The sequence below is a fragment of the Apus apus genome, chromosome 3 (assembly GCF_020740795.1).
Source record: "Apus apus isolate bApuApu2 chromosome 3, bApuApu2.pri.cur, whole genome shotgun sequence".
Classification (NCBI taxonomy): domain Eukaryota; kingdom Metazoa; phylum Chordata; class Aves; order Apodiformes; family Apodidae; genus Apus; species Apus apus.
This window is the reverse complement of record NC_067284.1, coordinates 94,307,645-94,334,088: the sequence shown is the minus strand read 5'-3', so window position 1 is coordinate 94,334,088 and position 26,444 is coordinate 94,307,645. Positions and strand designations below refer to the sequence as shown.

The 26,444-nt window shown below is 39.4% G+C and overlaps 1 protein-coding gene across 3 annotated transcripts in view; it reads left to right on the top strand.

Annotated features, from left to right (window-relative positions):
* The window catches only part of EPM2A (EPM2A glucan phosphatase, laforin), a 37,446-nt gene extending 28,598 nt beyond the window's left edge, over positions 1-8,848 (top strand). For all 3 annotated transcript variants that reach the window (XM_051614164.1, XM_051614165.1, XM_051614166.1), the window contains 2 exons: positions 4,549-4,790; positions 6,248-8,848. In XM_051614164.1, the coding sequence (XP_051470124.1) occupies positions 4,549-4,790; positions 6,248-6,528 (523 nt within the window). In that variant the 3' untranslated portion in view covers positions 6,529-8,848. The remainder of the gene's footprint in view (positions 1-4,548; positions 4,791-6,247) is intronic.
* Positions 8,849-26,444: the final 17,596 nt, after the last annotated feature.

The following is a 26,444-nucleotide window of genomic DNA, read 5'->3' as shown; positions in this document are numbered from 1 at the left end:
CTCACTTTATTTGTCATCTGACATTTGGTCTTTGAACTATTTTGAATTTGACTTAAAGTAGAAAGCTTCAGTGCAAGCTTCTGGTTCTGACAGATCATAATTTTCCATTAAAAATCCAATTTAGCAAAAAGTTCTGGACCAGTTCCTGCTCCAGTGCCACCAGGGGAGGAAATAGGAATCCACTGTAATTGGAAGCAGTGTCCAGTAGTTACAGTGCAGCAAAAATATCTCTGAGTTGTGCTTCAGGCTTACATTCCCCTTGGGCTCCTTGCTTGCAGTGATGTCAGGGTAATAGCACTACATCAGCACCAAATCCACTCCATATGCATATGACCATCACAAAATGCTGGGGGTAAATTGACTGAATTATAGATGTTGGTCTTCTGGGAATGCAGAATAAGTTTTGCTGCAAGTTACATGTATCTGTAATTGCCTGCTACACCTTTAGGAAATAAAAGTCTTAAGGGAGGAGAAAGCAGATTTATTCATTACTACATTTGTTGTTTCAGCTAAATGCTCTGTCTTGTTATATGTTTATCTTAGTGCTCATTTTGCTGTCATCAGATGCTTAGTGGGATCTAAGGAAGACTGATGCAGACAACTGAAGTGCATTGCAAGTTTTAACACCAGGCTGCATCTTGACCTGGTGCTGAAGGATGAATCCATCACTTTTCATTTGAAATAATGACCTGGACCTTGGTCAAAAATATTACTGATAGAATCAGATTGAAAGGTTGATGGATCACTCTGTTGCCAGCAACCAATGGAACATGATTTAGTATTTTTCCTTAGTTCAGCAAAGTCCTCTTTCTTGATCAAAGCTGGCAACTATAGGGATAAAAGGACATCTGAAAATTGTGCCCCATAGAGATTCTGATGACATGTGGCTCCCAAAGGCTTGAATCCTACCCTTTCCTATAAGAAGTGACTTCTTAGAAGAGCTGACTAATTTTAGGAGAGATTGTACAAGGTGCCTGCTCCTAGTACACTTGCTCATGATTGAACAGATCTAGAAACAGTACCCAAGTCATCCCAGCTTAAAACTCAGCATCTCAAGGAAATTGGAGTTTGCTGCCTGTTTCCCTGAAACCATTATCAACAAAACTAACACAGGAGATGCCTAAGAAGCAGCACAGACAGCTGTATGGTGATGGAGATGTCAGCCAGATGCAGTAACTTCCCCCAGGTCAGGTCATCCTCCCTGCGATTGGATCCCTACAGCTACAGTTGCTGGGCTGGTTCTGTCCTATCTTTGGAGCTGTAAGATTCAAAGGTGCAGTGTGTCATGCTTTGGGAATATTTCCTCTGGCCAGAAAATTACAATCTGCGCCATTAAAAAAAAGTATTAGAGTACTGATCTTGTATTGCCTCAGACTCATTTCCTCCTTAAAGATGGGAAGACTATCTGCATATGCATTGATTAAAAAATTTAAGTGTGACAACAGCTGGAAAATAATCATACAAGTGATTTTGGAGTGTTCCATATTTATTCCCTGGTAATGATAAATTGTTGTTGTTTTTCTTAGTTTACAAGCCAAAAGCCAGTTTTTTAATTACTCTGCCTTTATTCAGGCTCTGTAAGTCAAGTCAATTGAGCAGACACCAGCCTAACACTTAGCCCTTGTTGCCACAAATTTAAGCTTCTCACAGTCATTTATTCATTTAATTCCCAGAAGTCCCCTTAAAGTAGGTAAATATTATCTCCATATTACTGATGGAGAAGTGAACTGTAGGGCAGTAACTTTATAAGCTTTAAAGAAAGGGCTTTTATACAATTTACAAGTCTTAACCTCTGAAGTTAGCTGGATACTTTTGATGTTAGTCTAGGTGATTTGATTGTTGATAAACTAACTGTCAGTGAACTGTTCATGTCATAGAATCATACGTCTTGTCATGGGCAGGACCATTTAGGCTACAAAAGCTGAATAAATGCCTGGTGAATATCCCAGTGGTTTGCCCACTAAATAATAATTGGGGAAAAAATATAAAGCATTGATTTATCTGCAAGCAAGAGTACTACACAGAATTTTATTTATCTCAGGAACCCTGTAGTCACTCCTGCTTCAATCAAATGCTAGAAAACACGCTTTTGCTCTCCTGCCAAGCTATGTTATTCTATTAGATTTCCCAACATATCAAGAGAATTACATATGTATGAGTCTCCAGGAAAGCCTTTGAAGGAATGATGCTAGGGTTCTTGTTCTCAAATGAATATCCTCGTATTGTCACAAGGTTTTAGTGATATTGCTATTCTTTCCCCACTATGGAATTTTGTGGGCATTGCTCATCTCCAGCCATTCACCTGCATTTGTAGGGTACTTTAACTTGCATTTGCCACCTTGAAATGCTCTAAGCATTGCAGTGGATTTCTGCGGCAGTAGCCTGACAGGGGTGACTCCTTCAGGTTAGGACTAGGTTTGCTATGGGGCTGGCACATGGGAAGTGGGATACTGAAATAAGTGTGTCAGTGGACCTTCACTAATCCCTCTGGTCAGTGGGAATGCTACAGATGGTTATGCTGGATTTTGAGCATTTTTGTGAAGCTCCCTGCCTGGATTAGCATTTGGGATTGGACAAAATGGTAATACACAATGGTTGTGCTTTATTGCATTTCCTTCAGGTTGCAGTGGAGTCCACTGGGTATTGGTATTCCTTAACAAATGAACTTAATTTAATTTGTAGTTTAAGAAATCCAGAGCCTGTGTATTAGAACTTTTTTAATTTCCATGTCTTCTCTCCTTTAAAAAGGTAGTGTTCAGGGACGTGAGAAAAATGACAAAAGAAATTACTTCAAGGGGTGAATCTCAATTTCTGAAATGCTGGGTTAAAGCTTGCTTCCTGTTTAGGAGCAAATGCATTTTCTATTAACAGCGTGAAATACTCTCACTACATTCTAGACCAGAACATGAATGTGAAGCAAGAGCGAAGTCAAGTATCTTCAAATTATCTCACAGTCAATGCAACACAGTTGAAATTTTGATTTGCTGTGTGGTAGACTTGTCCAGATATTCAGGTTTTCATTCATTATCTGTGATTCAGAAAGCTGGGCCTCAGTTACCAATGGGACCAAGCCCATTGTCTCACTGAACCAGGGGCTGTTAAGGCCAAAGTCAGTGATTGTGTGGCTGGTATGTAACTCACTGTGGATACAGCCAAAATATAGGAAACAATATAAAGTACTTCCCGCATTTTAATTTTTATTTTTGACAATATTTCTGAAGTAAAATACCAGGATTTAGTAATTGTCAAGTACAGGTCTTAATTAAACACTAGTAAGCACTTATTACTGTGTTAGTGGAATAGAAATAGCTACGTGATGATTTAAGGGCTACTTCTATGAGTAACTGGTCCTGAATAAAACTTTAATTTAATTTTCATAAAACTTTAATTTGTCCCTGATACTAAAATGGGAAAAGAGCATATGAAATCCAGGGCAGACATTTTATTTTTTGGGATCTTGCTTTTGTTGTAGATTGGCTTCATTTTTTTCAATTAATAATGTTTGCAAAATTATGTGTTCAGCTGTAGGTATATTTTGTGTAGTTTGTGGATTACATGTTCAAAATAGAAGTTTAAGCAAAAAAAAAAAAAAAGTAAAGTAGATCACTAATAATTTGTGCATGTAAATCATTCATTTAGGTACCATCAGTTTAACTGCAAGTGCCAGTAAAACACCCTCATTTGAAAACAAGCCTCTTCATAATATTCAGTTCAAAATCTGTTGAGTCATGCAATAGTTTTATGATAATTTACAATTGGAAAGCCATAGAGTTTGTGAAGTTTGATTTAGATAAGTACCAGAAATACAGATGTTTATTCATTCTACACAAAACACTCAAGTTTTTTTTGCACAATTTCTGGTTCATTGGGCATTGAGGGAAGCTAAACATGTATTGTAATTCTGCACTTTGTTCCTACTGGACTCCACAAGAGCAGATAAAAATGAGAATAAACTTATTCACTTTCTAGTTTCCTCACAGAGGGATAGCTTAACAGTTTGTTTGTTTGTTTTGTGAGGGGGGGTTTATGTGTTTTTTGGTTGTTGTTGCTTTGGTTTGTTGTGGTTTTTTTCTGCTTATTTTCCTCATTATGGTTGGTAGCTACAAAGCTGGAAGTGTTTTATGTGCTTCACTTATTACTAAATTAATTCAGATCTGCATCATGTGTATCTTTTAGGGCTCTTTTATGTGTGCAAATTGCATAAATATTTAGTTTTCTTATTCTAATCTGTGATGTTAGTAAGCTGCTTCTGTAAGCCTAATGATGGATGCCTTGGAGACCTGTGCTACTAATTATGCTCCAAATTTTTTCTCAGATCTCAGTCTGGCTTTTTGTGGTAGGTCAGGAACTTGATCCCCAGCATCGCCCATTACCGACTCAACTGTAGTGAAATAAGAAGCTGCTTACTGCATGACATGAAAAGGCTGTGCTTAGCGGTGTTCATGTGGTGATACTAAGCAGGTTTGGAGCTGGAACAGTACTGAACTTGGAAGTTTCTTTGCTAAGATATTTTAATTGATTCCCACTGCAATGTTTTCTCAATGCTAGAATTCTGACAAACATCTGGCTGGGAAGTTGCCCTCGGCAGCTGGAGCATGTGACTGTCAAGCTGAAGCATGAGCTGGGTGTTACGGCTGTGATGAACTTCCAGACTGAATCAGACATTGTTCAAAATTCCTGGGGTTGCAACCGCTACCCGGAACCCATGAGCCCCAAGATCCTCATGAAACTGTATAAAGAGGAAGGTCTTGCTTATGTCTGGATGCCAACCCCGGACATGAGCACTGAAGGTAATGTTCAGACCACTCTTGCAGCTAAATTAACAAACCCTCTGAGTTGCTAATCTGTCACTTTCATGACATTGTGTTTTGGTTTTTTTTCCCCTGTGTAAATTTTGCCTAAAAATATAGCTAGTATGCAAGGTGTAACTTCTGTGTGTGTGCCCTCTCTAAGAAATCACTCATCTTGTAGGCAGAGAGACCATCTAAAGTACTTTGTGTCTGGCAGTATAAATGTTTAAAGCCATCTGAAATTGATAACTGCTTGACTGTTTTTGCTTTCAGCTTGGATTTAGCTTTATAATGAAAATATGCTGTGTAGATGGAAGACTGCAAGATTGCACAGCAGGACAGCTTGCTATCCTTGCTGGTTAAAAGTGGAGAGACACCTGTGTGCCCGTCTCTGCCATTCCCTGCCCCCAACAGATCATTACTCAACTACAGTACCCCAGTCTGATACTGGGATAAATTTTCTCAATAGAGTAATTTATAGAATTATCTGTAATTAACTTTGAATAGCCACAGCACCTCATTTTGTAACATAAATTATTCTTTTTAATTCTTTTGTTGGAGTGCTCAGTTCAAAATCTTATTTCCAACCAGTTTAGAAAGTGTGTGTGCTTTTGCATGAGTAGCCTACCAGGAGTGTTTTCAATAGAGTAAAATACTGCTGCCACAAATAAAGAACTGTCTTCTCAGTATTAGGACATCAGCGAAGACAGGAGACCTTAAAACAGGCATTTGAAAGGACTTAATGTAAGTGCTTGACTGTGCCATGAGGAAAAGTTAGGCTCTGGTGTTTGCAGCTTCAGTTCCTAGGGTAACAGGGGGAAAAGCATCAGGAAATATGGTATAGTAATCCCTTTGGGAGTGAGAAAGACTGTTCTGTGTTGCTTAACCATATGCTTAGTACACAACTAAATTATAACAGTATTAAATTGCACAGGAAAATTCCCTTCTTCTCTCCCTCCCTCACTTATTATTGACATAATGGCCTTCATTACAGTGTTTTGGAAAACAGCAGTATAGAAAGCAGCAGTAAAGAAAGAAGCAGGTAGCTTCACAAAACTCTGGTACTATTAAATATTGCAGTTTTGGCTTACTAGCTTTAGTGCTATGTAAGATGTACTGTTTGACATAATTTGCTGCCTTATCTCAGTCTCTGTGCAAATGAATATGCCATACACATTCAGTGTTAATCAGAATGTATATTCAGAGAAGACTTGGGAAATTTTACAGATTTTGTATGACTGGAAACTCTGCTGCCAGAAGAAACAAAGGTTAGGATAGAAGATAATTTTAGAAAAAGAAAAAAAAAAAAAGAAGAAAAAAGAAGAAAACATAAAATTATGTCAGGTTTGCTGTTGTGATTCAGAGTGCATCAGGTGCATCAGGCTGTATAGATGTAGTCTCAACTGTGAGTCCAGCTTTCTCAAATGCAAATGAACGGGCCTTGTTTTTAACCTTAGGAAGAATACAGATGTTGCCACAAGCTGTCTGCCTCTTGCACGGGCTACTGGAGAATGGACACACTGTCTATGTTCATTGCAACGCTGGGGTTGGCAGGTCTACAGCTGCTGTCAGTGGCTGGCTGAAGTACGTGATGGGATGGAGCCTGCGGAAAGTGCAGTACTTTTTGGTTTCCCGGAGACCAGCTGTCTACATCGATGAGGAAGCTCTGAACCGTGCTGAAGACGATTTCTACCAGAAATTTGGCCATCTTCGTTCCTCACTCAAAGTGCAGGAGTAGAAAAGTAAAAAAGGAAAAGGAAGATGAAGAGGAATCCTTACATTTGAACCCCAAGGACTTAGACATCACGAGTTGGATGTCTGCTCTGCATCTCCTCTTCAGATTACAAACTTGTCGTAAAAGTCATGAGAATTTTGTTTAAAGTGCCTTTGAGGTTTGTTTGGGTTTTTTTTTCTTTCTTTCTTTAAAATTATTTTATTTATGTTTTCAAGCCTTTTGCTTCAAGTATGAGACCTAGAAACTCTGCAAAGGAAAACTTAGAATGTTGTTTAACTACTTGCCTACAAGAAGTGTGGTTTTAGGGTAGATGCTAAATAATGCATGATGTGAAAGAGAGAGACAAGAAAGGGAAGGCATTCTCAGAAAAACAGATACAAAGGCTGACTGGATAAAGGTTCGCTTTTGTGGTTTGGGCCCAACATGACAACAAAGGAACAGCCACATTGCCTCTCACTCAACTCACCCCCCACCACACACACACACACACTCTGGGATGAGGAGGACAAAGCTCATGGGTTGAGACAAAGGACAAGGAGGGTTCTTCACTGATTAAGATCCCAGGCAAAACAGACTCAACTTGAGGAAAAAAAAATAATTTTATTTCACACTGATGAAACGCACACAGGACACAGACAACAAACTCCCCTGTCACTGGGGTCTTCCAAAGCTGTGCAATCAGAGTCCACTGGCAGCAAATCCTCTGGCCACAGTGGCCAAGTTCACCACTCCTGGCACCTTCAGGGAATGTTCCACCACGTGCAGGGGGACAGCTGCCATCTCGCCATGGGTTGCAGGGAAACTTCTGCTTGGGCACCTTCTTCCCCTTCTTCCTCACCAACCACCAGCACTGCTCTCCTTCTTCAGCACCTGTTTCCTCCACCAGCAGTGCTCTCCTCCTTCAGCACAGCTCTTCTCCCCCTCCTTCTCTGCTTAGGTGTTATATCAGTTTTTTGTATGTTAAAGGCAGAGGTGCATCTGTTGTCCCTCTAATGGCTCCTTGGCTGGGTTTGGAGCAGGGGGAGCTTCTCAGCTTCTTACCAGATCCAGTCCTGTGGCCCTTCCCCACTACCAAAAAACCCACCAAACCAGAACATTCAGGTTAGGATGGAGCTGATCATCGTCTGAGCTGCTCAGTTAGTTTAGGTGGAGTGTACATTATTGAAGTAATTTTGTAATTTTGTAGACAAAAGGCTTTAAAGAGAAAGACTAGTAGGAAACTGATTCTTCAACTCATTTTCTTGAGCAAAAAGCCAAAGTCCAGTGTAGTGAACTAAAATTTGCTCTCTCTCTCTATTGAGTTAATGTTAAGTATTCTGAGTTACAGCTATATTCTTCTATTACATTGGAGTTATGCTGGGATGCAGCATGGAAAGGAAATGGCTCCATGTCTTAATCTGTTTCAGGAAAGAACTGCTATTTATTACACTATCCTAAGCTGTAAGATCTCTAAGCTAAAGGTATATTTTTTCCTTCTGGTCTATGCAGTGCTGTACAGTGAGCTCCCTTGGTGCCAGGTCAATCTAAGCAGTAACCACTGGGCTAAAACCAGATGTATAGGAACAGTGTGAAGGCTCTGGGCGTGATTGATGCCACAGCCTCTGTGTTGTTGACATAGACTAATTTCTTCACTATAGCAAAAGTCTCTCCTAGCAAAAACAGTGTGTAGATGTTCACAGGTGCTAGATTTAGCCAAGTGAAGTGAATACATTCCTGTATAGGAGCAAAGAGCAGCTCTGAGAACGGTTTCTCAGGAGCTTAGCCTCAATAGGCTAATGTTGGCTTTGTGGAAGAGCTCTAGTATTTTCTAGTGCTGCTTAATCCCTCAGTTAGCAACTAAGCAGTGGCACCAACAGGGCCAGCCCTGCTCAAATAAAAGCAGTTTGCTGTAGGTTAAGTCCAAAAGAGAAGGGAGAGAAAGCATTTCCTAAGGAACAGAGAATTAAGGATGCATAAGCATTAAGAAAGTAATTTCTATAGGTTTGTTCTTCAGTGAAATATAGTTTTTTTCCAGACAACTTGTTCCTCTAAAGACCCAGTCAATGCCAGAGTAGTTTAACTGATATACATTGAATATTTGAATACTTAATGGAGAAACGATTAGATATTAACTGTTTATGGACAGTCTTATGTCAAGAATAATATAATGTTTTATTTATCCTATACTTCAATCATCTTCAAAAGAAAAAAAAAAATTAAGTGATTCTGTATGTGTGGTTTTGATAATGACTTTGTTTCTGATTTTTGCATTGAAATAGCACTGCCTGCTTAGAAAGTGGATGAGAAAAGCCCTCTATTAAATAAAAACATAATGACAATTCCAGCAGCCCGTTTTGTTGTATGTCTTCGGCTCCCAATTTCATAGCAAAAATGTTCCAGATTGATATTTCTGTACAGTTGTGGGAACAGCCTCATTAATATTAACATTTCTGGCCTGCTATGCTGTGTCAGTTTTGATAGGCTGTTGAATGGAAAAGCTCCAAAAAATGGGGAAAATGGTTTTGTGCTGGTATAAGCATTTGTATTCTCTGTACTGTTACAGCCAGGTTTTTACCTCTGTTAAATTAAAGAAGAAAGTAGAATTTGCTACATGGAATGGGACCATTTATAACTCCAGGTACCTGGAGGTATCTCAATGTAATTTTTAGGCAAAAGAGTAGTACATATTCTTTCCCAGGGCTATGTACATGAAGGAGCTAAGCTCCTTATGAGTGATTTTGCAACAAAACACAGCCCGCTGGATTTTGAGTGGTATAGTTTAATTAGGTTTGTTATTTGTTTGTTTGTTTTGTTTTGTTTTTTTTCCTTTTGACATTGAAAGTACTAATGAGAGTCTTCTGTGTGACGTTTTGTACTAGGCAGTGGAGCCTGGTGGAAGGTGACTGGGCTGGCTGGCATTACTGTTGAATACCTTCTTTTCTCCTTTGCTCCTTACTAGTTATTTCATACTTTGAACTTTGGTCCCTTTGTCACTTGTCTACTCTAGTTGCTTATGTTGTAAGTTTTCAGTTTTCCCTTTCTGTTTGTACAGCACAAACTACAGTGAATCGTGGCTGGAGCTGCGGGTTTTATGCCCTGTTGAACTTGAAAAGTTTACAACTGGCAACTGAATTGTGTGTGCTGCACAAAAACGTGCAAAACAGTGTCTCTGCTCTGGGCTGAAATTAAAATTTCAGACTGTCAGTCAAGTCCCCTTGGGCAAAGATAAAAGAAAAAGGCTATAGTTTGTAAAGAGCAGGCAATAAAAATCCTTATTTAAAATATAAATTCAAAAAGTCAGGCTTACTCCATTACCTATTATGATGGCCTTTTTGAGTTCTAGTTTATGAAACCCACTGACTTCACTGATGTGTAATTGAGGAAAAAAAATTATTTTAAGTACTCAAATATCATTACTTTGCTGCTTCTTTTAATCTTTATCATTAAATTGCAGTGAGAAGTTTAAAAACATAAATAGAGCTTAAAAAGATAAATAGTGTGATTATTTAAAAAAATGCACTGGAACTGTGTAACAAGAAACTATGAAAACATATTAGAACCATAATAACTACCACAAAAGCATATATTTGGCAAGCAAGCCCTGACTTCCTGAAGGATAATGAATATCAGGCTGCCCTTAGGTAAAATGGAATTGGATTAATCTAGCAGAGGACAGGATATAGAAAAATGTCTTCAACTCTATTTACATTCTCAGGGGTACATCAACACCTCTGCAGTTATTGCCTTAAAATATTCTGCTGGAAAAATTTTCCACATGTACGTAGCTTAATGAAAAAGGGCTGCTCCAAGGGAGCAGACTTTGAAATGGTGGAAGTATAAAGAAATTACCCTTTTTTTGTTGCTCAGTGACGCAATGACATCACCAACAGCAAGACTAATGCATATGACTTCACAATTGATCTTCTTCCTAAATTAACACCAGAAAGCAACTTTCTAAAGGATAATGACATCATCATGTATTAGCATAATTACATAGTTCTGATATAAGCAACCTATAGATTGTTCATTCTTAATCAGACATATTTTCCTCCTGCTCTGCCTTTTCACCCCCAGATGCTTCATTTCAGTCTTTATAAACCAGACTTTACTGGTTTATTAAATGGGTTTGTGACTAAGAATTACTCTACTTGTAAAGGTAAGTAATCCCTATGTAATTAAACCTTTTTTAGATATCAAGGCTGGGGATAAAGAAATAACTGTTATATCCTGTAAAACAAGGATGGTGACACTGTAAACTTTGACCCTAATAACTCAACATTTTTGTGTTTAAACATGTTGACTTATTTGGCAGATTGAATTTATAAAGATTGCAGGATAATGTCTGTAATTTGACAATTACTTCAATGCTGATGTTGTTATATTTACATCAAGGAAAATAGAAGGCCTGCTTATTTGTGAGCTGGTAGAATACTAAATTATATCTCATTCTTGGTTTAGAGGATATGAGGAAAAAGCATAAAACACATGCCAAGAAAAAAATTCTAATGCTGGGCAGGTTTCTATGGTCTTTACTTAATGTCATTATAACAAAATTTGTTTTGTGGTGATGCAGTTTCAGCAGGGAAATAACTAACAGCTGGGCCACCAGCCAAGGGTAGCAGCCATGTTGAAGTTGGGCAGCCAGCCCAAAGTCACTGCAGCAAATCAAATGCTGAAAATTAATCCAATCTCAAAAAATTCAATAAAATACATAAACACAGAGGTTAAGAAATGAATATGAAGATTGTATTTGGAGAAAAGCAAAAATATCAAAAACATGATCCCAGCTAATGTCAAAGGAGAAATAGTTTGGAGTGGGAGAGCAAACACCACGACTCATTTGAAAGTATAATCAATATGTTAGATAAAAGTATAGCTGGTATTTAAAGTTCACTAAGTAGTTAAAGGGATAGCATCAAACTATTTGGGCTTAAAACACAGTACAAAATATTTAGCTGTATAAAGAGAGAAATATGGAAGGGTAACCTCTCAAGAACACAGACCAGTTTTATGCCCTCTCTTGGGCAACTAACTCATGGAGTGTACTCAAGCAGGTAAAGCTTCATGGGCACAAGTGTAGTTGCTGGTGCATAGTGGTTTGCCAGTGAAATAAATTCCTTGCATAGAGATGTGCTGTTCTGAAGTAGGATCCATAAGGATATGCTTCAGAAGAACTAATGGGAAGGATGCCTCATAAAATATGCTTAAATGATAGCTCTGGATGGAAGTCTAAACAAACATTTGTCTTGATGGAGCTTTTGTCTTCACATTGGTCTTTTGAAACAGGAGAGCTTCTTTAGAGGTCTTTGTCCTGGAACATCTGTGCTGAAAGCTAGAGCAGCAGAATGGGAAAGTGTGAGCAGCAGTGGCCCTGACTGACTGCAGTTAGTTGTTAAATGGCATCATTCAGAACACTGCCAAGTTTGGTAGAGCTGGCCAAATTCAGAGGAAGGACTCAGTGTGGGTGTCTGGGACACTGGCATGGGAGAATGAAATTCATCTTGCAGAACCAAGATTTCCCAGCTGGATCCAGCCAGCAGGAGGGTGGACTGGAAAACAAGAGACAGGTCCTGTGCCAGTGCTGCCTCTGACTTTGCAGATAAAATGGGTTATTTAGTCTCTTTACTTGATTTGTTCTCTTTCTTAACCTGGCATGAAGGATACTTAACCTCAGTCCTCTACCAGTAATTGGATGGGACAACTGCTGTTCTCAGTTTCTCCAATCTATGTAGGTGTCTGTGAGCACTTGTTCAGACAGCACAGCAACTCTGTGTTAATATGGTCTGAATAACTGACTTAAATTTGACAGGGAGCTACTTGTCACTGTCCCCAGCATACTTTCCTGGCAGCTGTGTGTGTTGCAGTTTGATGGCACTCACAGGCAACACACAGTCTACCAATACAAAGCAGACCTCTGTTGTGGCCATCTTCCCAACTGGGGTATCTTACTCACCTAAAATTAAGGATATATTATCAGATGCCATCATGTTCAGTCAGACTTATTGTAGCTTTCTTAGTGCCTTATGTGGCTCTTCCCGTTCAAGTGCCCTCTTCTGGCAATAATGAAAGCAATCGTGATATGATAGGGTGTTCTCAGCACTCAGCTGCAGGCAACCAAAATAGAAAATACTGCTTTGAAATATTGACATCTTCCACTCTTCCTAAATGGCAAAATAAGTGCATTATTCTGCAGTAATTTTCATGCAAAGGACTGCAAAACATTTCATAATGCAATAGCAAGGTACGTACTAGAGCAACACTGAAAGACTTAGAAGTAGGAGTAGGAAAATATATGAGCTGCAGAGAGGAGCAGTGTGCTGAGCTGAGACAGAGCAAGTGTCCAGGTGGCCTCCTCTTCCAGTTCTCTCTTGCTGTAGGGAAAGAAGCAGAGGAGAAGGTGAGGGCTTGTGCCAGGCTGAGGACAGGGAGAGGGGAGGCTCTCCAGGCAGAGCTGTGTGAACCAAGAGTTGCTGGGAAATGGCCAGCAATCTGGACAAAAGCTCAGAGATGGGGTGTGAGCAGGGCAGGCTCCCCGGGGGAAGTGGCACAATCCTCAATCTTATTTCAGTTTGCTTGGGAATATCTAATTTAGCAGTTAGCAGGCACAAGCACAGGGATTGAGGAAATGCTGCAATGAGACACAAACACACCTCAGCACCCAGTGAGCAGCAGAAGCACACAATACCCACAGGAACAGCAATGCCTGACAAGCTATTTAACAACATCTGCCAAGATCTTTATTTTCAAGAGGAAAAAAAATTGATTAGGTCTCTCTTGATTGCTGGGAACATGACTTGAGTGCACTATTGAAAATGCTGAGCTCTGCCATTTGTGTGTTTTTGCTTATGGAACTGCAATCAGTAACCTAATTTTAGCTGTAAACATGGTTTTATTTTGCTTTCCTGAATAGCAGTAATTTCAAGGTGTCTTTCAATGGTACTCTGATTTGAAAAGAACCCAAAACCTCAAAGAATCAGAATAGAATTATATTTAAATTGTATTTATATCCTATAAATTATATTTACCTAGGGTAATTTCTGTGCTGTTAATGATGATTGCCTTGGTTTATTGGGGTATTACTGAATTTAGAATGTGCAGTTGTCTTCTTTTTACTAAACTGCTGTCTTTTATTCCAGACTAAAACATATGCTTGGTAGGACAGAAAATTAAAAAATAGCTAGTTTTGAAAATATTTCTGAAACTGTTATGGTTTAGTGTTGCTATAAAGATCCAGGGTTCACTGTGTTAAAATCTATGTTAAAAACCCCACACCTGTAAAACAAACATTGCTGAGAAATGCAGTAGTTACCAGAATTTGTATCCTGCTGTTATCTGCTTTTCGTTTGATAAGGTAGGAGAGACGATTATTTGGAAAACGTTCTTAAAGTTAAACAGAAGACATGCTTATGCACATCAACATATTTTTCCTCCTTTTTCTTTTTAGCAGTGGGTTCAGGCAGATGATCTGCTGATTCTCCTTCTGTATTCTGAAAGTCTCTGCTCAGAGGGTATCTCCTTTAGATAGAAACAGAAAAAAAGCACTTCCTGCTTGTGGAAATGTAAGTATGAGAAATCCTGGGCATTTCAAGTTGAAAACTTTACACTTGGTGCCAAAGTCCTTTCTTCATTCTCCACCTCGATTTTTGATGAGACAAGTTCTAAACTGGTGTATTGTTGCAACCACAATGCTCCCTGCAAATGCCACAAGCTGTAAGCCCTTGGAAAATGGTAGGGACACTTGCTTGTTACATGACTCTGATTCTAGCAGGCCGTGTAGGGTAGTAAAGTGAAATAACTTCATTTTTCAAGGGAATGAGTGATAATAGTTATTGGAATTTCATTACAAACACAGTATGTGGAAACTGTGTTGTGCATGTCAGCAGACTTCCCTGAGCATCTGTGTTTATGTGCCACACTTCTGCATGCAAAAGAAATAAAATTAAGAGAAGGCTACCAAAGCTCAGCATTTTTAGGATTGCAAATGAAAAGAATGTATGTGTCAGACATGTAATGGCTGGAAATGCAAAGGATCTCTGCAGTTTCTTGGTGAAAACCTGCAGGTTTTAGCAACATTTCTGTTGTGTTATGCATTGTGATTTTCTCTGGTCCATGCATATTTACTCTTGTGCTTTTCTGCTTGCTTTCTGCTTCTCCCATTTGAAACAGACTCAATTACTTCAGAAATTCTGAAGAAATTTCTTTGGCCTGTAGTATTTTTATTCTCCCTAGGCTTCCTTACACTTTCTTGGTAACTGCTTATTCCACACTTTCCAAATACTAGAGCATTGCTCTGTCTACTTCAGTGCCACAGCTTCTGCTTTTCACCTGTTCCTTCATAGTTCCTGAACGAGCAGGGAGAAGCACAAAACTGTGTAGGGATTCTGTGTGTCTCTGGGTCACATCCAAAAGATACTCAGAAATCACAGCAGCTAGATAGACAGAAATCTCCCTGCTGAAGAATCTGAACACTACAGTTTAGCACGATTTTTCCATCAGTCCTTCTAGACATAATTGAACTGTTTTGGGTTTTTTTTCCACACCAGTTGCTAGTCAGGAAACCCTCATGCATTTCCTTCTCCTTCGGTGAAGACAGCTAGTCTAGAAGGACTCTTAGCAACTTGTAACGGTTGTGAGTGCTCTTTCGGTCTCTTCAGCAAACACATAATGATGTATGCCTCAGACAGAGTCCTGCTACAGCAGGATCTCTGCCAATTTTAATTTTTATTCTATATCTAGCCCTCTCATTGCCTATGTTCTGACAGAGATGTCTTGAAACTGTTGACTGATTACCATTAATTCTTTTTCTCCTCACTAATGGCCTATGATACATTTCCTTTAGCTGGTGTTCAGGGTTGTTAGCACCAGCAGAACACCTTGTCTGCACAGAGCAGATTCCCCCAGTTGCTAACACATGGGGTGCAGGTCTAAGTGGATGCCTGACAGAATTGAGCTCAAGGCTATTTTGCTATTTGATTTTTAAAATATTGACTCAGATTTTTAACCGTTAACCCAACACGATTGCTGTGGGGCCAGAAGTGCTATTTACTGGAGGCAAGTTGACATTTTGTCACCTAGTGACTTCTGAGAGGTGTTTCGAAGTGTGGCACAGTAAGTGGGGTGCCAGGAGTTTGCTCTGTACTCTGATCACCTGTCCTGGAGGTGAAGCGGCAGAAGTCCAAGGATCTCTGTTTGGCAGTGGAGCTTTGGCAGGGAATTGGGTGGCTTAATGAGAATGGTCAACAAGTCTGATCACCAACATCTTGAGTTTGCTTTGATTTATACTTGGTGTCTTCCAGGGGCCTGTAAGAATGACATTTCTTTTCTGATTTCTGGGGCGATCCCTATGCCTACCTCCTTTGATCAGCTCAAAAACATGAGTTACATTTTGGGGATATCCTGGAAACAGAGTCTGAGACAGTCTTGGCTTCTGTATTTCTAAAGTGAAGCTGATAATGGTCTTCTGCCTTAGGCCATAGCTGCACCGAGCAGTTCACTTGCAGAGCGACTACACAAGGTCATGCTGAGGGTTCACTCAGCCCGACATCCTGGCTTGGACAGTGGCTGCAAGCAGAAGTCGTGGGCAGAATTAGACCAGAGCAAACAGAGCATACTATGCTGCTCCCAGCCCCTGACAATTTGTAGCTGAAGAAATTTCCAGAGCTGGTGTAATTTCTCTGTTTAGTAATCTATAAATGAATGTCTGTTCAAGTGCTTGCTCTGTCTCCTTTGAGCATAAGCTTCAAGCATTCACAGTGACCGGCAGCAGAAAACTCTACAAGTCTGCTGCATGCTGGAGGAAAACCCACATCATTTTGTTTGCTTTTGGTGCGTTTCACACTGTGGTGCATTTTTGTACTGGAAGAATCAGAGTATAATTAATCTCTTCTCCACCTCCGTAAGAGAAGTGTGTGCTCTGTTAAACACACACATAACAGAATATTAACTGCTTGATGAAGTCCAATGAGAATAAAAAAAGCCTTAGCCCAAACCTAAACACAAGCTCATCTGCAAATGTTATGCTGAGCGTGAGGGCTCCAGCAGCATCACTGCAGAGCTAAACTCATTTTGTTCTGTTTTAAAGTGAAACTCCCAGCTCTGAGCCTTTATTTACATGCAAACATTTAAAAGGTCACTTCTAAACCTCTGCTTTCCTTGATACAAACTTTTTCCCCCTATCCCTGGTTGTTATCTGCTGCCTCAAAAACCTCCTGAATTATTAAGTGGTGGCATATGCTCACATCAGCATTTGAGATATCCACAGCCAGTAAATGGTATTTATGCTCTAAAGCCTTAACTCACCAGTGTTGTAAATACCATCCCTGCTGGCTGATGCATACAAGGTGTGGAAGCGCTCCATGCTGGCACCACCAGTGCCCCAGCACCTAAGGGAGCTTCTGGATCTCAGCTCTTTCTGAGGGTGTCATCTGTTGTGAGAGACAAAAATTGTGCATGTGCAATCCCTGTTTTATTCAACAGCTTGCAAATATTGTTCATTAGAAAGAAAAACATGAAGAAAAGACTTACCCTAGTAGAGAAGAGGGAAGGTTGGGTGCTGCCTTACCAAATAGGGAATGTTTCCTTTCTTTCTCTTCTTAGCCTATATAAGATACTGAAATACTGACAGTAAAAGCTACAGTTCAGAATGGAGAAACATAGGTTTATAATGTAAATAATTTGGCTACGCTGTGGTCTTTTTCCTTCTTTTCCCCAGGTGACCAAACTGTTTAAATAAAAGTTTAAGGGGAAAACTGTATCTTTAGTTGAAGAGCAATCACATAAAACACTAGTTTACTGGAGTTTTTCTCAAAATGTTAACTTTGGGGGGAAGAAGGGAAGGGAAAGTGTCTGAGCCTTTGCAGGCATTCCCATGCTCTTCATCTGCTACTGTCAAAAAGCTTGTGCCACAGTGAGGGGATTCTGAACCAGGCTGAGGTCCCTCAGGAAATGTATTAATGAAAAACAGGACATGGAAAATCATGACCTGAAAGTGGATGTCAAGGTGACGAATGATTTTTTTAGACTGCTGTGGGAGTTCACTGCAATCTGGGAGCACTCTGTTGTGCACAGGCAGCCTGTGTCCTCCTGCTGGGAAATGCCCGTGTGCCAGAGGGTTGGATCTGAGGGCAGCCTGACAGCAGAGATCGGCCCCTCACCCCAGAGCTACGGATGATCTTTCAATACCCTGGGACCGCGCACTCCACTGCAGCGGCAGCACCGGGGGGACTGGCAGTCCAGCCTCCTGGCCTGGGGCACCTCTTCCCCTCGGGGTGAGTGGAGGGGAGAAAAGTACAGCAAAGTCAGGGTCAGGAGTCACTTGCTCACTGTGGCATTCCAGTGTACCTGTCCATGGGGACTGGAGTCAGGGAGAGTTTATAGAAGTGTCAGCTGCTGTAGTCTGGCACAAAACTGGAGACAGACTAACATTCAAAAAACCCACATGAGCCTTCTTACATGAGTAAGGTTTTAAGAGCCAACACAAAATGTATTTGGGATATCTTGATGAAATCCCAGTCAGCCCCCTGCCAGCACATTTCGGGGGGCAGAGGAGAGCCCAGAGCTCCTGCATGCCCTCTGAGCTGATCTGCTGCCTATCTGGGCAGGTAGGCAAAGAGAAATGCACAGAAAAAATGCTATTAAATTTTATAAAAATGGGACAGGTGGAGAAACCAGCTTGAAAATGAAATGAGACATCTGGAAAGAGAGGCAAAGGACACCAGAAGAAACTATGCAAAGACCCATGTGTGTGTGATTTAGCAACTCTGTCAAAATGTTCCCAGTACCCTCAAGAAAGTAGGGGGAGAAGAGGCTCAAGCTTTACAGATCCAAGTGTTTGTGGGACCCTAATAAAAAAGTCTGTCACTGACATACTCATCAAAGTCTGCTGCTCACATGAGGGTCTGAACATGAAATTCCTTTTTAAATTATTTTTTTATTTTTAAAAATTTTGTTCTGTCTCTTGCTGACAAAAATATACATGATATAGGGGAAATGTAGAAATCCACAAAATATACTTTTTTTACTACTACCTTCTGCAGTAGTTACAATTTGCCTATGTCATGTGCTTGTTTTTCTATACTGTATCATAATGCTTTTGCACTTGGTGAAGAGCAGCCATTTACCATGCAAGTAGCCATATTGTAACTGGCAAATGTCCTTAAATTCAGTTATATTCTCTACTTCCCCCAAAGAAATTAATGAGGGAATAATGCATTCTCATAATATGTAACGTTATAACATCTGTATGTTGCTATGAAAGGGAGGAAGGATGAAGATCTGCAGTTCACCTCGTATTTCACATAATTTCTGTGAGAAACTCTCTAAAGGGAAGGTCTTGACTAAAGAGCCCAGTGATCTTGGATAGCATTTTGCAGGGAAAATTTCTCTGTGGAAAGGGCAAGATCCTGAGAGACCCACCCAAAAGTGCCTTCATCTTGATCTCACTTGACAGAGCAGACAGTGCCAAGGCTATGCATCCCCATGCTGGTTTCCTCCATCCTTGCTCATCCTCTCTCCCTGGAGAGTTCGGGTCACTGACCTCATCAACAAAGGATTTATTTCCTTAATTCCCTTTACCTCTCTGAAACTGGGTAACAACATGTACATGTAGAAACCCAGATTTCTTTGTATGGTTTTTGATAAGGGCAATTTTTTTCAGCTCTGCCTACAAAGCATCCAGTGCAATGAGCTTCCCTTGCTGCTGGATGGCATGTCTGTAAAGCAGGTAGGGATGCTGGGATTGCAAATGCTGAGTATGTCTTAGGTGCTTACAGAAAAATCCAAGCAAGTCCCTCATAATTCAAAATATTCTGTTTCAGTCAATACTTGCCATGCTTGAACTGATATTTTCTGGGTATACTACCCTTTATCTGTATCATTACATAGTCAATTCAGAGCAGAATGTCAAGCTGGCTGTCTGGAAATCTTTCCTGTAAAATTTAGGCAAAGGCCAGATCTGGAAACCCGACAGAGGAGCAGATCTATGCGCAATTAATTGCTTCTGCTTTGGCTAGAACTGGTGAGGTGAAGGGTTGCTTACTGTAGGGGTCAGGGAATTCACACCCTGCCACACGTGGCTGCTTTGCTCAGTGCTTTGCTTTGTGCTTTTAACACATGGAAATATAATGATATCCTGCTTTGCAGTTTATGTTAAAAGTTTCATTGATCTCATCACTACTTCACATGTGCAACATCTAGCCTAAATAGGAACATATGCATGTAAATAGATACAAGATAAAATATGAGAAGTAAAGGATAAATCTAATAGCAAGTCTTTGACAAAAGTATCATGGATTTAAACATTGATTTACACATCAGCATGTTCTTTCATTACTGACTAATGCACAGAACAGGAAGTCCCAGAAGAACTGTCGTAACAGCATTCGTATTCTTAAAGTATCTTCTAAATTAACTTGACTTCATCTCTGTCTCCCCTATCTTCCTACCTTGTCAAGTGTTCCCTTGTTATGCATTTATTGAATATTTAGGTCACTGCAGTTTCTATTGGTCTTTCAGAAAGGAAATGTGCAGCACTCACATACGGTTTTGAACAGCCTGACTCACAGGGCTTCATTTTTTAAGGATGTAAGTGACAGCTTTAGAGTTTTACTTGTGGAGCTGTCAAAGATTATTTTTTTTTTCCTAACTTTGCAAGAATGTTCCCCTTCTCATGTTTTTAAAATGGAATTTTCATTTTCATTTCTATTGCTTGAGGAAAATGAAACCGAGCACCAACGAAGATGACTTTCCTCATTCAGATTAGAGTGGTACAGTTTCTCATAAAAAATAAAATAAATTAAAATAAAAAAGGATAAGAAAGATTAAATACTTGACAGTGTACCCATATAAATCTTTTGGGGAAGATGCGGGGTTTCTGAGTTAGCCTTTCATCAGACTGTCAGAGCATTATTTTCCCTTATAAACTATAGGTTCTGTTTGCTTTTCTGTGGCACCTCCAATCCCAAAGGACTGATAGCACTTCGCCTTCTATCCATCTGGTCTGTCTTCACCTTCTGATGAGGTACAGGTGCCACAGTCTCAGGAGCACAAATTGGAAATCTGTTTAATTGTGTATAACAACACTGTCCCACAGTGAAGGACAGAAGCAAGCAGAATCCAGCAGAAGTGGCAGGAGACCTTCAGATAGAAGTGTAGCTAAAAAATGAATATCTAATTAGCATAATTTTATGAAAACTAATCTTACTTCATCTCTTCCCTTACCTGTTTTAAGACTATTTGTATTACAGGTATCACATGGAAGGTATCTGGTCTACCTGTCTCACCCTATAGCTAGTATTTTGATCAAAATACATTAATTTCTAATTGCTTTTGAATTTGTTTAGGTAGGATATACTTTCTGAGTCTCAGAGACACTAATGTCCTTGCTGAAAATCAGTGGAGAGTGATGGAGCCCAGATCACACACTCACCACACTGAAACACAGGCTCCCTAGGTAGTGCAAGTCAGGAAGGTCAAATGAATGCTTACTCCTGAAAATGCTGAGCACCACTACAGTACCAAGCTAATGCATGATGGACACATGTCAGAGAATTGTTTAGAATCACAATAGCCTGTTCTAGCTAGTATAGGGATTCAGGACCTGAGATAACCACAGATATTTGGAGGCTACAACTGTTATTAATGAGAGCACTTGTAATAGCATTATAGCAACAGTGTTCTGGGACTTTAATCCAGCAACTCGATGGTCAGTGAAAAAATTAGTGTAAGTTCTGCATTGCTGTCTGCAAGAAAACAGGGCAGCAAGCACAGCAGCCTAGAAAATGCCTTTGGTGTGCTTCCTTTTCTGAGGCAGAGGCTATTCCTGTGGTGAAGGGAAAAAAATGGAGCAGCCATGTGCTGACAAGCTCAGGCTGAGTTTCTTGGCAAACAACTCCCAGAGTAAACAGGAAAATTGTAGCCCTAGTTAGCTGAAATTGTAGGGAGGAATGTTTAGCTAGTAAAAGAGTTCAAAGGACAGAAATTTATTGAAGTAAGTGAAACGCTGTTTAAGGCAGATGAAAGTTTTAAGATCATTCTAGTAGACATCTTTTTGAGAGTCTTGTTTTCACCAAGATTATTCTGATTTAATCACATCCCACATCTCCATGCTGAAGCCATGTGTGTGACAGTGCGTGTTCTAGAGTCCTCTTTAGCATTGGCCATATTTCTAATAATTCCTAAACATGGTTTGTAGGTGAGTCAGTCTGTAGAGGAGATTTGGTATTCATGGTAGCTATACCTTTCCCTACCTTCCAGTCATCTTGAAGGACTCATTTGGTGATGTCTATCACATACAATTATTTTGGAACCCCATTAATTAGTTAATATTAGTTGCTAAGAATTATGCAATTAATTGCATTTGGAGGAATATAAAATTGAGTAAATAACTTCAAAATGTTGAGTCCTCTTTGGCAAGCTAATACAGTTCATCCTGCCCAATTACACTGATAAGATTTTAAACTAATTGAGCTCACACTGTGCCTCTCCATTACTTGACATTCAGCAGCACACAGAGAAGACTAAAAGGGATTTAGGGGATGGTGTGCCTATAAAACATGGAATAGTCACTCCTGGTTCTCATTTGAACACAAATAGACCTTAATTCACAATTCACCAATACTTTATATAGAGGTTACTATATATATATATGAGTATTTTGAGAAGTTTGAGGCTTTTGCTGGTATTTCAGGTTAAAAATAATGACCCAGGCTACTCAGGGCCTCATTACACAATGGCAGGTGCATATCCTGCAATCCAACCAGTTGCTCATCATGGCACCATAGGAGAAGAGGGCTCGCCATACTGGATTAAATGATTTGTTAATCTAACTTGACATTTTGCCTTCTGCACTGATGTTCTTGAGGAAGGTGGGAAGGCTCCCATAATGCCTATTACCTCTCCAATTATACTATGTGGTGTACAGGGAAGAAACATCTTTCCAGAACCCTGCAGGCAATTAGCTTACACCCAGAAGCATGATATTCAATTACCCTTATTATTTCGGCATGCCAAGCAGCAAGAGGTGGTTAATGATTGCATGAAATTATTCAGCCTCTTAAATAATAATCTCCTCACATTTAGCAGAACCTTACATTGCATGCCTGCAAAACCCATATGAGACCCACTAACAGCAGTAAAACTGAGGGAAGGCAAGTGATGGATAATTCATTTGCATGGCAAAATTTGTCTTTTTGAGCCTCTTGTTCATGCCCACAGAATCAGTCCTGAGGGACATTTTACAGGATGATGATGATACTATTCATCCAGAAGCAAATCTATTACTCTTCCCTACTGAAGCTTTTGGTCTGCTATACAGAACTGGCTATTTTGCAGAGAAGGTTTTGGGCTGCTGAGCTCTCAGCTTCTGTTACAGCTCTTTGGATTCACAAGCTGTCAGTGATCATATCCATGGTCAGGTCTTTGGCCAATCACCAGACTCCTGACAAACCACCCCACAGTAATGGAGAGGATCTGATAACATCTTTCCATGTTGTGAATAAATGCTTTCTGAAGAATTAATTATTTTTCATTGGATAAGAATGGGAGTCTGAACTAATTAACAGATTAACTCCTTGGAGAGGAAAACTAAAGTTCCTTTGGCAGAACAAACTGAACATTGATAATTGAGTTATCTTTCAACAACTGTCTTTTAAAAAAAACTTTGCAGCAGAGTTTTCATTGAAGAGGTATTTTCACTGTCATGGAGAACAGGGTCCAAAGATGCCATGCTCCATGTGAATTATATTGGAAGACAGTATAAAAACATTCCTGTGGATCATCAGTGACTGGGTACCATGTCAGATCATACAAGAAAGGAAGTAGTAAATAATGAGTGTAACTGCTGTGAGAAATTATACATTTGATACCTTTTCAAAAAAGAGCAGAGATCTGGGTTAGTAACTTTATGTCCTTCAGAGAAAGTGTAAGGGAGGTGATGATGAAATGACTCTGCATTTTTGATGGTACCAAACAAGCACTGAACTTCATCGAACAGATGTTACAATTGGGCTGCAGCTGAAATTTCACAAGACCTTCAGTCTCTGAAGGACATATACTCCAATTAAGATGTATTGAATCATTACTTATTCAGTAAGAGAAAATTAAGTTCTTCCTGCTAAAAATTCAAGTAAAAAGGTTTATCTTTGAGGCTTAAAGAAATTATCTTCTTTTTAAGTGTAGAAATGTCTGCTAAAACCAAAGTCAGAGGGAAAGGTGGCTCTTACGGCTGCAGACTGTCATCCAAATATTTAGGCTGTCAGGACATCAGTTAAAATGCAGTCTAATACTTTACACTAGTACTGGCTGGATCAAATGTATATTCTGCAAATATGTATCTCTCCATTGGTGGCCATGGCACTGCTTCAATAAATATCAGGACTAATTTTTGGCCTGTTTCACATTTTCTGAGTAATAATAGAATTCTATAGTCTTTACAGAAAAGACTATTTGACTAAATGGACTTTCAAAATGGGCTAGTTAGAGAATGGGAATATTAGTCTCTGAAGTCGATGGCTGTGTTTTGGGCACAGTCTTTGGATTCACAAAGAGGGTGTCGTAATTTATATTCCTCAATGCTAGACCTATTGTTCATGTCAGGCAAAAACCAGTTGCTTCCTCATGGGTCACAGTGAGCACGAAGCGACAAAATATCACTTAGCCAAATTTATTTGATTATTGCAAAATTATTTTCGCCTAATATCTCTGTTTCTCATAGCAGGCAGTAGGAAAAAGTGAGACTAATCAGGTAAAAAAGCTTTCTTTTCCACACGGGGATTAAAATTTCATAGTGTATTAGCAATTCAAATATTCTTGAATACCTACAGCTGTAGCTTATTGAATAAAAATGTGTGTAAAGTAGAAAAATATGTTGATTTACATCTCCCATTAATCAGAGAAAGAAATTGCATTAAGTTGTTGATGTTTTCCTGGAACAGAAAACAAATTGTTCTGTGAAATACATATAAGAAATAACACTGAGCTGCTGCAAGTCTTCTAGTAACTGCCACCAAGAGTTGCAAACATCAGAGGTAAATGAATAATCGTCAACAGAGCAGAACGGCCATTAAACATAATGATAGAAAACCTCCTTTCACACTCACAGACATCAACATTTCTGTGCAATTACAAGTTGGCAGAAGCAAACAATTGGCTTTAAAACAAGATAAAAAGCTACAAAAAAAACCTGGCTTCTTGCTTGAAGCAAGTGGACTGTGAATGAATTCAGCTGCTCTACTTGGGAAAGGGAACAAATGAGGACATATGCTTTTGCACCCTCCAAAGACAATTCAGTGCAAGAAAAATATGAAGACTATTCAAAATTCTTGATTCTTAGTAAATCAAGCAAGAACTACCCAAACTGTCCAACCCTCTCACAACTCTTTTGAAGAACCTCTAAAGAAATTCTACTCAAGACATCCTAAATCTCTGAAAAGCCAAGTAGAGAGCAATATTTCACTCATCACCATCTTTAACTGACTCCAGTTAACTTACCCTAAGAGTATTAGAAAAATACAAACTGTTATCTCATCACTGAGCAAGAAGGCTCAGGGCTGCATTTCCTCTGTGCTCTTGCCAAGTCCCACCAGGTGGGTACGGGTAGGCTTAACCTGATCTAACTGCTCCAGGGGCAGGGTTAAACTTCTCTTAGTTAATCTCTTTTAACAACCCAGTCAGCAAAATTAACCTCTTGAATTCTCTGTCCAGTACTCTAAGAGTAAGAGCATTGCCCAGGAGGCTTACACAAAAACCAACTTTACTTAAAATTGAGTAAGATGATAAAACTTGTCAGAAAATGCTCCATGCTACTGGTCTCAAAGCAACAAGTTACAAACTTAGCAAAATTGTACTCTCAAAACAACAGGTTACAACCAGCAAAAACTTAGCTAAATTAGAAATTATGTTACCCTTATGTGCCCAGAATGAGGTTAGAAACAGAGAGAGAAAGAGACATGAAGAAATTGTGGATAGGAAAGATACCACCAACCTTGGTGAAAAGAAATATGACACTTGATTGGATGAAATGGCTTGTTAGGTAACCACCTTCAAGCTGTGTAAACACTTCAGGGGATTTTACAGTAACCAGTATTTCTAAAGTGCTGACTGATAGAATAGCCTGAAACAAACACAACCTGTTACAGGCAATTGAATAAATAATATGCATGCCTGAAAGTATTTTATATACTGAACTACAAATTTACCTGATGGTTCTGATGGCTTTAGGAATGAGAAGTTATTCCCTGTCAAAAAAGGGATCATCATCATCTCAACATCTCTGAACAGGACTAAACATGGTCTTCTTGGCTAAATATATGAAATAAGAAGGCATCACCGAGTTTGCTGGTCAATGATTTTTGAAGCTCTGTGAGTCCTGGTGCAACAGGAATATCTGTGTGTCTTGATTATTCCCTCTCATGTATGCAAGGTATTTCTACACAGGTATGAAATTGGTTTATAAATTTCCAAATTATACACGTGTTTTTATATATGTATAATTTTACAAATTATACATGTGGGAATTCTCAGTAGTGCAAGAAAAGCAGTGGAGTTTTTTGTTTCCTGTGTAGTTCTTACAGCCTGATGATATCTGAAAACCTGATGCAGTAGGTGCTATGTAAAGTGATTGTCATTTATATCAGTAGACCAATTGAAATCAGGGCTATTTGTCTGAGCTGTACTTGACAGAGAGATTTATCTACAGGAGGATAACCTGGGGGAAAAAATATATTCTGCTTACATAGGCCTATCATGCAGTTTTGGCTGAATTAATGTATGTGATTTCTAAACTAAGCTAACAAAAAATATTCAAATGTATCTTTAATGACACAAAATGTTTTTAACGAGTTGTAGCAGTGTGGTGAAATACTGCAGAAAATGTAAGTTGATTATTAGTTTTTACTATTGCTTAAATAGCATAATGAAAAGCACTTTATTGCCTGACTGCAAAA